General features: G+C 34.5%; 1 protein-coding gene across 1 annotated transcript in view; it reads left to right on the top strand.

Moving 5' to 3' along the window:
* LOC139691843 (intermembrane lipid transfer protein VPS13D-like) overlaps positions 1 to 12,712 on the top strand; it is a 93,740-nt gene that overhangs the window by 40,222 nt on the left and 40,806 nt on the right. The window contains exons 24-29 of the mRNA XM_071589748.1: positions 1,586 to 1,754; positions 6,557 to 6,836; positions 9,258 to 9,533; positions 9,889 to 10,305; positions 10,458 to 10,557; positions 12,507 to 12,625. Of these exons, the coding sequence (XP_071445849.1) occupies positions 1,586 to 1,754; positions 6,557 to 6,836; positions 9,258 to 9,533; positions 9,889 to 10,305; positions 10,458 to 10,557; positions 12,507 to 12,625 (1,361 nt within the window). The remainder of the gene's footprint in view (positions 1 to 1,585; positions 1,755 to 6,556; positions 6,837 to 9,257; positions 9,534 to 9,888; positions 10,306 to 10,457; positions 10,558 to 12,506; positions 12,626 to 12,712) is intronic.

The raw sequence follows: 12,712 nt of genomic DNA, 5'->3' as shown, positions 1-12,712 counted from the left end.
GGCAATGCATCCCATGAATTTATTTGACGATCACTCTGAGTCTGATTTGTACCAAATTTTTGAAATTTCATGTCTCTAGAGAGCTTCATTGTAAAAATGAATTAGGTACATAATAATTAAGTTTATTTACATTCTTTTTTTTTGATTTCACAAATCAAGTTTGCATTCCCAGTTGCTTTATTCTGCGATAGAAGAAAAGATGAACATGATCCACAATCCTAAACAATGTTTTTTTGATTTTCTTTGATTAAACCTTTTGCATAATTTATTTTTTCAGGATGGAATTCATTATCGTATTTTACATTAATTTATGTGCAAAAAGTTGTCTTACTTAACGAGTATTTAGCTTAATGAGAAAGATCGCAGAATGGATTATGCCCATATTATGAGGTTCCACTATAATTAAATTTGTATGAATACATACATAATTTTAATTTATTGTTAAACAATCATTTTAGTATATTGATAACAGTGATATTTTACAGAATATTTGTTTATTTTGTGAAAAACTTGCTCCCTTATGAAATCAATGCAATAGTTGTACCTTTTGCTACATACATACATACTTCCTTAGAAAAACCACGGTGGAGGAAAATATATTTTACTCTCAAATGTGAGTGCCATAATACTGATTTGGACAAATGTAACAATGATGAACTGATTTTGAGAATGCCCTGAGGAATAAAGAATAGGTATTGTCTTAAGTAAGACTAGGGTTCCATTCTGTGCATGTCTGCATGGCCAACTTAAATTGAAGAGAGAGGGTAGTAGAGGAAGAAAAAATTTGCCATATCCCATCCCAGAAAATATGCCAATATTTTCTAGGAATTGCCAATATTTTATTGGAAAACATAATTTGCGAAGGTTTCATTCATTTTTATTTATTTTTACAAAATATTAATGTGAGCAAATGCTTCCTTCCTAAATATTAGGAAATAAATTAATTGTATACTTGTCTATTCAGTTTGCATTGTATCTTAATGGGCATATAAAACAAATTGAGATTTTCCTGGCTAAATTCAGAACTGGAAATCTAAGTTTGTTTATTTTGAACTTATTTCTAGAGTGTTTCTTATTGTGTTATATATTGTGTCTTTTTCTTCTCTCAGTTTTCAGTTGGACATTTGAATTTTATTTGAGTTGTGAAGTTTTCCATTGTCAAGTGGATAATAATTAAGACATCTAATTCCTAAAATATTGCAACTAAAGCTATATACTGACTGTCTATATAATTACCTTTCTTACTTGGCATACTTGTTTTCCCGCTGTATATTAGTTTAAATTTCGTTCAGATCTATTCCACATAATGTGTGCTGATAGGTCAATAAATTATTATCATTGCTGATGCCAGAAAGACTCTCTGCTACTCCAATATTTACATCTGTACTTAACATAGCCATATATATTCATTTCTATGCATGTTTTATTAGGTCATTATTCGTCAACTACTCTATCCATCTGCAACAATAAATCTTTTGGAGTGGGAGCACCTTTACTGTAGTTGCTGATATGCTTTACAGTCTGCTTTTTCAGTAATTAAGCATTGGATAATAAGTGATGCAGACCTTCCTCATTCTTTTTGTAGTTATGGAACACCAGATCCTGATCTAACCCGTGAGTATGATGCCAAAGTCCAGCTTCAGATGTCATCTGTGCACTATGTTCACACACAACGCTTTGTCACAGAGATATTTGCCTTCCTTCGCCATTTTTCCCAACTACGTGGGATTGTCCATGGATTTCGATCTGCCAAGGTTTGTAATTAATCGGTGCTAAAATTAAAATGTTATTTTGATGTTATTATGTTATGAATGCAAAGCACTGGGTTTTATTGACAGATTGTTTTCTTACCTTGATCAGGAAGATTTAAAATTTGAATATTTCATAGAAGAAGAGAATAACTCATTCAGACCAGAAATTCTAATTTGGCAGGTTTGTCATCTCTGATTAAAAAAGCTAGTCCTGATTAATGATGTTGTTTGCTTTTAAACGTTCTGCTGAATGCACCTATTAAAGTTAGTCCAATGCTGTTTATGCTAGTATTGATGTGTACTAGTAATGATTGCTTCTGAATAATTTCTTTGAATTATAATTAATATATTTTCTTCCTAACTATCATGCCTCTGCCATGAAATAGTAGTTTATTTATTGCTAATTTAAAAAAAATATATAAATCTCATACTAATCTGAATTGCATTGAACAGTTACAAATATAAAAGCAAAACAATTTTAATGACAAACTTCATTATATTATTGACATTGTGTGGACAGCCAAATTATCAAATACCTCCCCTTTTTCCAAATTTGCAATTTACCAACCATATGCCATTATCTGTTTGGTTAGATTAAATATGTGTACATTGGCCAGCAGTTATGAAGATGCAAAACAGTTCTTGAATCTGCCTTTTAAAATGTGATATAAACATAGAAAAAAAGAAAACAATACTCAGGTAGTTTTTGGGTAATTATGCTTCTAAATTAGAAAAAGAACTTGCTAGAAAATCCTGTGATAGGACTTTGCTGATTGAAGTATTGCAGTGTGGACCTAATTATTTGGTTTCTCATGTACATTTAAGAAGAAATAGCATAATATTTGATCAGTAGTATATATAATTTTTTGTATCATTTGTAGATTGTTGAAGCATTTTCTGATGAGCCATTTCAGTTATCCAAAGCAGAAATTAATCTGTTAGATATACCAATGGCAGCAATATGCGGTAGCAATTTCAGTACTCTTAATATTAGATAGTTTTGTCAAATAGGGGTGCTTTATTGAATATTTTTCCAGAATTAACATAATTGCATCCATTTTGGCAAGAAAGGGTAATGTTCATATTGGTTTTATCAAAACCTTGTTGCATAACACTTGACTCCTTTAATTGTTGATTAAAATTAGATCAGAATTTGAATGAATGAATTAATGAAATGTTTGTGTACTGAAGGATTTTAATGTTGAATGACAAGCTCAGGTAAAAGGTTCTAATATATTTATATGTTGATTGTTCATCTCACTTTCAAATCGGCCATATCAGAAGCATTTTACAGTAATTTTCAAATTACTTCAAAAATCAAAGGTCTTTGCTTACTCTTAAGTTTTCTTTACTTCCTGCAAGTGTGTTCTATAACTGAATGGATCTTAGAAGTACATAGAAATTCAGCATGCTGTTTAATTGAATAATTAAGTCTAAAGTGTTTTATGGCTACATTATAATGCTTTCAAAAGTTTTTGGGATATTGTCTGAGCTATTACTGCTTGCTCAGTTGCCCAGTTCTCTTCTGGTCCCTGAGACATCCCCACTCAATGCTATTCACCTGTCCTATCAGCCAGGTCTAGTTAGATGGTGTGCTATGAGAAATTTCATTGCTTGTGAGGGCAAGCACCGTCATGGTTACATTGGTAGAGTTAGAGGAAGCAGACAAATGTATCCTTAAACGGATCGCATTAATCGACCTGAAAGTTAGTTTGAGAGTTGAGGGGAGAGCTCTGTATAGACTTAGCCCTATGTGCCATGCAAAATTCACATGTCATGCTAACAGGGTCAGTTCCTTTCACTGTGCTACATGCAATTTCCCAGGAAGATCTGTGAATTGAAAAATCACAGTTTTGAGTGTAGATAAGAGTGTTAAGAGGCAACCCTGATTTGAACCCTGGACCTCTCGTCAATAAGTGAATATCATACTATTAATTCCCGTCAAGGCAAATGATTTTTATCCTCTGAAATTGTTGCATTGAAATGCATGTTAGCAAATGACTCCGTTAAAAGGTACTGTTGCGACATCTCCTGCAGTTTCTTGGAACATTATACTGACAACAGATTACAGCACCCTCTGCTCCTAAACAAGCATTATTTGCCCAAAGAAACTGCCTGCTGAAATTTTTGCTTTCACTTGCAGAGCAGTTAATTCATTTGAACACAAGAACAAAGGCTTAAATACACAGACAGAAAAATAAGTGAAAGGAGAGCAACCCGCACCCTCACCCTGATTTGAACCCGCACCCTCACCCTGGTGTTGAATAGTTTTCAGAGGTATCTCGATCCCTACTTGAGGTGCTTTGTGGAGGGCACTTTGAGTAAGTACGCCGTCCGTCTGATGGGACGTTAAGCTGCGTACCCCTTGGCGTCTTTTGTAAAGAGTAGGCTAATGCCGACGCTGGGTTTCTCTCCACCCTTAATCCTTTCCTGTCCATCCCCTATGGTGCAAATGACCTTAGCTGTCGGTCGCCTCCCCTAAAAATTCAAATGTAAAACTCAGTAAATTCAGTGTTTTCATTGTTGTGATAGCAGGTTTAGTGTTGCAAGCCTCAACTAGCTGCTGAGTGAGAGAAAACTGGGTATCTGTATAATTTCTGGTGGTTTTCACTGTTCTCAAAAATGTTAAAGAGAAAACTCAGGAAAATATTGACTATATATCGTTCATTTAAATGTTTTTGAGAAGGCACCTGACAGTTTTATTATGTGATTAAAATACCAAACAGCATGTGCATGTAGCCAACAGAGTTTGATAGTGAGGATTGGGAATACTATTTGCTGCCTTTCTTCAACAGTTATCTTGCATCCTCAAATTCCCATATTCATTTCTACGAGGGTAATTTGACTAGCTCTCAAAATAGAATAGAAATAAATGATTTACCTCAGTGAAACTTTTTTATACTTCATTGTAGTCTCCCTGTACACTAATGCACTTGGTCCAGCAATGTTCCAATATCTTGATCTATCTCGAGAATTAGATTCCTTCAGGCCTGCAAAATACCCATCTACTTTGGCTGTTAGTTCTTTGTTTGAAAAGAATTTCCATCGACCAAGGAAAATTTTGAGCTTGGGAAAGAGATGGAAATCTGATGGAACCAAATCGGGCAAATAAGGCGGGTGTGGCAACCATTTGTATCTTAGTTCATGCTTTTTGGCCATGGCAATTGCACTTGTGTGGGCGTGTATTGTCTTGATGAAAGATTACTTTCTTCCTTGCCAAACTTGGCCTTTTTTCGTTTAACTTTTGCTTAATTTGGTCCTGGAGGTTAGTGTAGTTGGTCCAGTAATTGTTGAACTTGTGGGAAGATAATCTATCTGCAGAGTTACTTTCACATCCCAGAAAACTGAAACCATCACCTTTCTGGCTGACAGTAGTGTCTTTGCTTTCTTTGGTGGTGGTGAATCAACATGTTTCCTCTGTCTCGACTGCTGTTTTGTCTCTGGGGTGTAGTAGTGGACCCAAGTTTCATCTGTGGTCACAAACTGGCTAAGAAAATCTTTTTGGTTGCTCTTAAAACATTATTTGGAAATGCTATTCTGATACTTTTGTGATCCTGCATCAGGAGTCCCATTTAGCAGATGATTTTTTCTTATCCAATTCCACTGTTTAATTGTGATAAGCCCATTCAGATGACATCCCTACAGCTTCAGCTAGTTCTTGTACTTTCAGTTAACGGTCCTCCACGACCATTTGATGCACCGTTGCAGTAATTTCTGGGGTAGTGGCATATTTTGGCTGACTACTACATGGATCATCATTTTAGCTGTCCTAACCAAGCTTTAACTCGTTTTTCATTTGGCAATAATTAAATATGAAGGAGCAGAGTCCCCCATAGTGTTCTGAAAGTCCCCATGGATTTCCGTTGCTTTCATACCTCTCCTTATGGAGAATTAAATCACTGCTCAAATCTCAAATTTGTTCCATTTTCACAAATTACTACGCAGGAGCAACAACAGGGCGCCATCCATGCCACAGATCTCTTCCCAGAGTACTGACGTGTTATATATTTACTCATAAAGGATTACCTATTACTTTGCGGGAAACTCATTGCGCTAGTGCTGATGTCTGGTGGTGATTCTGGGAACCCTTGTATATGTTAAGAAATTCTGTAAAATAAGTATGGATTACATATTAATGAAAATTTCTTAAAAAAATGTATTACTTCCATCAGTTCTTAGCAAATTGTGTCTAACTCTTGAATATCCAAAGGGGTTGCAAATCCTCCTTTAACCTCACCCATGGTGGTGGCCTGGCAAGTCTAATTTTTTATGAGGCTTTGTAAATACATTTACAAACATGTATACCTCCAAAGAAATTCAGACTATGTATTATTATTTCAAAGCTCAAAGTTTGATCTCAATAAAAAAAGTGTCAATTTATGACTAGTCCCATTGTAGTAAATCTTTGATATATTAAATAAATTTCTCTGGCTGCATGATATATGCTCTCTGGATTTCACTGTAATCAACTTTAAATGAACAATTAAGAAAATATTAGACCTTTTAATTTGTTATTTCACCATGTGAACGAACTCGTCGAGATAAATCAAGAGGATAAACTGAAATGTTGAGGTAATGAAGTAATAAAGAGTAATGGTGTAATTTATAGTGTGCTTTGGAACCATTCTTTAGCACAGTAAACGTTCCAGTTGCTGAACATATTTTATAATATTTTTAACATTACATAGATTCCTTTTTTTCTTGTGAAACTTTAATATGCTCATCCTATAAGAGTTGTATCTTAATAGCTCCTGTTTGCATGACTTGACTCTTCATGACTTTTTATTATTAATCTCTACCTGTAGGCTTCAACAGAAGTGGCAGATAAAAAGGCATCCAGAGAATCCCGAGTGCTTTTGGATATCCATGCTGGCTGTCCTATTATTTTGCTTCCCATATCATCTTGCTCCAGAGATCTCCTAGTAGTTGAGCTTGGAAAACTCACTGTGAGCAACCTATTCCAATTCTCAGAAGGAGTAGAGCCACCATTCCTAAGGCAAACCTCTGTAGAAAGTGAGGCTCTTACACCATGTGAGAACTTGCCTGCCGGGAAATCAAGGTCCAGCAGTATGGACAAGCCAAATGGTACTTGCAATTTATTTTAGGATATGCTCGATGGAATCACTTTTTGTACTCAATTTTATTTACCATGAGTATGACTTACACCTCAAGGATGTAAACAAAACTGTATCATTTTCTCAGTTCCCAAAAGTGTGAAAACTTATCTCTTGTCTATATGTTCTGTCATTATAGTAATATTTCCATAAGTTTCTACCCTGAAAGCTTGGGAATTTAGGAGGTTGGGGAACCTGATTTTTTTAGCTATGTCGGAATTGAGAGGATCATGGTGTAGAGAATTAGGGGCTCAGACAACTGGGTCCTATGAAAGGTCACCTCAGAGTTCATTGATCTCTTTTATAGACAGAAGAAACCATTCTTTACTGTCATACTCTTTGTTGATTATCTCCTTTTGAAAGGAAGGAAGTAGATAACAATAGTGATGATAATCTTTGTTTGATTCTCAGGTCAAATGCTGATGCATAGCATATATTAGACTAGTCTGGGCCAAACTTGTAATCTTATTTAAAATAAATCATTTAAAAACCTGCTACCAGACTTGTTGTTGAAGTTAAGTCAATGAAATTTCATTAATTTAATGATTGACAATATTGCAAGTGTATTGACTTTCCTTATGATTCTTCTGCTTAATTATGAGACTTTAAATGTGCAAATAATTGACCTGGAGTAATTTTAACTGTGTGTAAATTCTGTGCAGATCAGGGTTCTCTGAGGTAAAACAGGAAATTATATTCAAGGCATGAGCCAAACAATTGCTTTTGTAACTCATCAGATATGATTAACATCCCAGTTCCAGTTTTCTCAATGAGCAGTGCATTTCACTTGGCATCCCTCTGTTGAGTGTGCATTACATGCTACACATCAGAAATGAACTTCAAAATTTGCCTGAATGGATGCCATCACAACCTGTGAAATTGTTACTGAATAAACATGAACCAGAAATGCCAGATTCTGATGGCATACATTTTTGCCTGGACTATTATTGTTTTCCTCATTAATAAACCATTAAGAATATATTCAACAGATTCAGGCGAGATGCAGTGGAAGTTCGTCATCATGAGAAAACAAAATTTGCACTTTTCCACTGATTTAATCTGTGGAAAAGCGCAAAGTATGTTAATTTAAATCTGTGGAAAATTGCAAATTTTTTTTTCTCATGAGCCATTAAGACTAATGAAATTTATTTTTGATCATGTAGCAATGCAGCTAAGTAATAATCATTTCGTGCATCTTTGAGTTAAAAAACCCCAGTAAATAATGATACTCCATATGATACAGAAGGCATCATACAATTCCTAATAATAGAAGTTAATTTTTCTTTAATCCTATGAACAAGCAACAATTTGCTTGTGTGTTATGATGTCAATACGTAATATTTCCCTATTAAGTCAAAACTTTTCAAATGTCTGCATCATTTTGTTTGTAATGGTTAAAGATTTTGGAAATTTTACTTTCTGGAGGGTTATGGTGAATTCCTATTCAAAGCTATAATGGGTTTGCATTGATAGTCATGTATGTATCGAATGATATCCTTAAAAAAACAAATAGTTGTGACACAGTTAACATTCATTTCAATGTTTAAAAAAATGCTGAAAACTCCCTCCTTAGAACTCCAAAACTTCGCTAAGCAAAGTTGTCATGTAGCCATCAGTGGGATTTTTTTTCAGGTGAACCATCATATTTTTAAAACTCTATTATTTGTTAATTATCAAATTAACACTGCCTATACTGCAGGGGAAAATGTTGAATCATTTATGCATTTGGAGTTAGCAGAGTTTGTTGGAATACATAGAAGAAATCAAGTAGTAAAAATTGTTGCACAACATGTTTTTATCCTTAAAAACCTGGAACCAAAACCTACATGAATAATCACTGGCCACCCTGTACCCAAAAATGTTGTTCATAAATGCTTGAAACAGAAAGCTTATGTTTAGGCATTTCATGATCACAATTACATTTCCAAAAAAAAACATGAGGGTAATGGATCTAGTAAAATATATAAGTACTTTTTTAGATGTTCCCCTATAAAATCAGAATATATTTCTGCTGCAACTACCCATGTAGTTTCTAGTGGTGTTTAAAACTGTTGCTGCTTCCCAGGGGTGCCACCAAACTATCAAATGGATACTTGATTACTGTAGTCCTCATCTATGATGAATGATTTCCTTTTTATTGCTTCTCATTGCAAAATACAGGGAATTGTCCTATATGTTACTTTATACTTCATTTGAAAACTGTTAGCTTTATGCTTCTTATTCAATGATAAAAGTAGATTTTCACCATGGTAGCATTTCTCAAATTCCATCTCATGTCAAGTGTACATTTAGTTTTAATTTATTCACTTAATGCAATGTAATGTTGATCGATTGGGCAACCTGAAGGAATTACCTTACTTATTTGATTTTATGATCTGTATGAATTTTGAAGGTGTTGACCTGTGGCCCAGCTGTTTGATCGATGTGATTAGTGTGGATTTGGTAAATATGGACTTGTATGCTGGAGAAAGAAGAGATAATAATGAAGGAAGGAAGTTCTCGGGCAGCAAAGACTCTGGAGCCTCGCAATCTCAGTCCTTACCGTCACAGAGTAGCTTACCCATGGGGAGTTATTTGGTAATGAAAAATGGACCACCTCTTCTAACAGAGAAGTGTAAGCTTCAGCTTAAAGTGAAGCGAAATTTAGACACCAACATCAGTCACCATGGTAAGTTACATTGAAGATGGTGTCTTGTTTTTCAGAAGTACAGTCATGATTCCACTGCTCCTATTTTAATGATGATAACCTTTTTTGATGGTTAAAAATGTCATCATCAAAATCAGGTGCATTTCTCTTTCATTAAGTGTTGTCAAGGTAAAGTTCAAGAGATTTTGAAGCAAGATTGCTAGTTTCTATTATAGTTTTTGATTTACATTTGCTTTATTTATTTTGTTTACATGTGTGTGCAAAAATATGGCAGTACAAAACTAGAAATAAATCAGGATTACAGTTGCATAAATGAATTTCTCCGAAAGATCCAAATCTTTGCTTACTTTTTGGGTCCATAATAATCTCTTTCCAGTTCCTGATGTCAGTATACATGGTATACTCTCTGCACTGCATGGTGATATTGATTTATCTCAATACAAGCTTATACGGGGATTCTTCTCATACCATTTTGTGGAATCAGATGATGTTCCAATGCCTATGGAGATTCCGCAAGAGGTGTTGTGGACTGATGGTGTTGACTATGCCCAGGAAGAAGAGAAATCATGGACTTTTCTTTCCATTTCTCTTGACCTTGTGAATGTGTCTATCAAATTAAAGCACTCTCATGGGTCAAATATTGAAGGGGTTTTTATAGAAAGCACTGACAAAACTTCATTGGCTTGTGTTGATTTCATCAAGTCTAGGTTGCTCTTAGAAATATTTAATGATGGCTCAAGAGACATTGACCTCGTATCACAAGAAATTCTCATCACAGACTCTCGCTATGAAGGTAAATATACTTACACAAGAAGCTGAAATGAAATATTCAGTTAAACATATATCTACTCAAGTCATGCATGAAATGCTTACTAGCTGTTGTCACCTATTTTAATTCTTAATGTAGTGTGAATGATGAATTTTAAATGATTTATTTTTCCACAGACGAGCCAGCAAATAGGAGGTCAAATGTTTTCTCAAATATCCTTCAGCCTATCAAAAGTGCTTCTTTGAAGAATCAAGTGCAAGCAGAAGTCCATCACAGGTATTCAATTTTAGTATACAACACTTAATCTCAAATGTTTGTGATACGTAATGGACAATTCTTTGCCAAATAGCAATGATCAAAGAAAGGTTTTCTTAGGATAGCTGTGTGTAATTTTTTCTTCTGGTGGAAATTCTTCTCATAATATTGTAGTCTAATATCTACATTTACATATTAGATTTGAACATAATAGTAAGAGTTTATAATTCATTCACTCTTGTCGGAGCACAAACTAAATTTAAAAAGGTTTAGCTTTGGAGAATGTGTTCAATATAGAATGAACATTTATATGGTCAGGAAATCTTTCCTATTTAAGTGCAAGGACAACGAAAAGTTTTTATTCAGGGGATTGCAATGTCTTATAAACATTGGATTAATCCCCATGAAAATGAATTTTTTTTTTAATTCAAAGGACTTTGGGGGATGCCATAATAGTAGCTTTAATTCAGTCATCCACTAATGGCAATTATAATACAAAATTTCATAATGTAAAAATCGTTTGCCTTGACCAAGATTTGAACCTGGATCCCTTGATATCTGGCGGAGCCAATTAAGGTACTGAGGCATCTTCTTAGACTGTGAAATTAAAGTGGCAAAAAGGAACAAGATTTTATGATGAAATACTGTGCATAAAATGTCACAAGTATTCTTAGTTATAGTATATGTGGTAAATTACTTCCGCGGCATCTCCTGCTGTTCTTTGAATTTGTCATAGGGAAATACCTTTTTCAAAATATTGACTTAATCTCATGGACCTTGGCACAACAGGTATGACTATGAACCTGTATTATTGTATTTTGCCATAGCATCTTGTTCTTTTAGAGCCCTTAAAATTTCAGGGGTAAGAGGATGCCTCTGCAACTGAATTGGCTAAAGCACTCGGCCTTATATCAAGGGATCTGGGTTTGAATCTTGGTCAAGGCGAATGAAATTTACAATTTGTAATTGTGATATTTGATTGCATTTTTTAGTTTACTTCATACTGCTGTTTTTTAGTTTATATCTCTTGAAATAAGGAAATAATGCTTATTTTAAAATTTTTTTGCCAAAAATGAAATGTTTTGCTGGAAAATATGTAGGTAAATATTCATGGTGTCAGCATGTTTCATATTAATCAAAAAGAACTAGTTGGTTATTAGTTGGCATCATGTTTGTGCTTTGATTGTGATGTTGGTTGGATAAAATCATATCATCAAGTGCACAGTAATCAACCCGAAAGTCTGTTTGGTAGGTGATGGTAGAGTTCACCCAGTACTAAACCTGATGGTGTGTGAAATTCACAAATCAGGGTAAGGGGGCCAGTTCCTTTTCCTGTACTGGTTATGGTTTCCCAGGAAGATCCGGTACCCAAAAATTCACCTTGCTTGGGTGGAGATGCAGGTGCCCAGAGAGGCTTGCCCAGGAATTGAACCCAGGCCCTTCAGTCAGTTGTCAGATGTGCATATAAATATGTATATTGAATTTGCAGTCTAAATGTTGATCCTAATCTGCTTTTTAAAACTGATGACATTAATGAGTTTCAATTTCTTATGCTGGAAACTGAGTGATGAATACAAGCAAAAATATTTTGATTGATTACCTATGGTGTAAAATATAAGAAAAAACTACTCAAGGAGTGCTTTATATTCCGCAGTTCTAGATTTGTAAGGACTAAATTTATGAACTGCTGCATAAATTCATATTGAAAGATTTTGTACTGATCCACAGATTCTAAGGTACACAGTTATGGTACACAGTTATTTGTATTTTCAAATAAAGTCGGTGGAAAAGTATAAAATATTTTAACATGGATATCACACAATTCCACAAAGTGAAGCCTGAAACCATAAAGTGCACTGTTTAGATCATCACATCAAATAATTAGTATTTACTTCGTGTTTTCCTCATGTTTATTGTATTTAATTGGTTCTGAAAATGACTCTCAAGTGATTTAAATGTTCAACTTGCAGGAAAAGAAAAGACTCTTCGAAATTTACCATACTCTTAAACAACATGCGCCTAATGGCAATCTTGGACTGGTGGGAGGAAGTTAGAGATTTTATAGTCCAGAATGCAGATTGTCCTGTTGGTAAGTAGTTTTCTGTGGACACTTAGATTCCCTAACTCATTATGATCAAAGATAGATCCACTTTAAGTGAAAGATGTATAAATATTT

Source organism: Hetaerina americana, unplaced genomic scaffold (genome assembly GCF_022747635.1).
Source record: "Hetaerina americana unplaced genomic scaffold, ioHetAmer1.1.p SCAF_4, whole genome shotgun sequence".
NCBI classification, from domain to species: Eukaryota; Metazoa; Arthropoda; class Insecta; order Odonata; family Calopterygidae; genus Hetaerina; species Hetaerina americana.
This window is presented reverse-complemented; position numbering and strand designations above follow the sequence as displayed.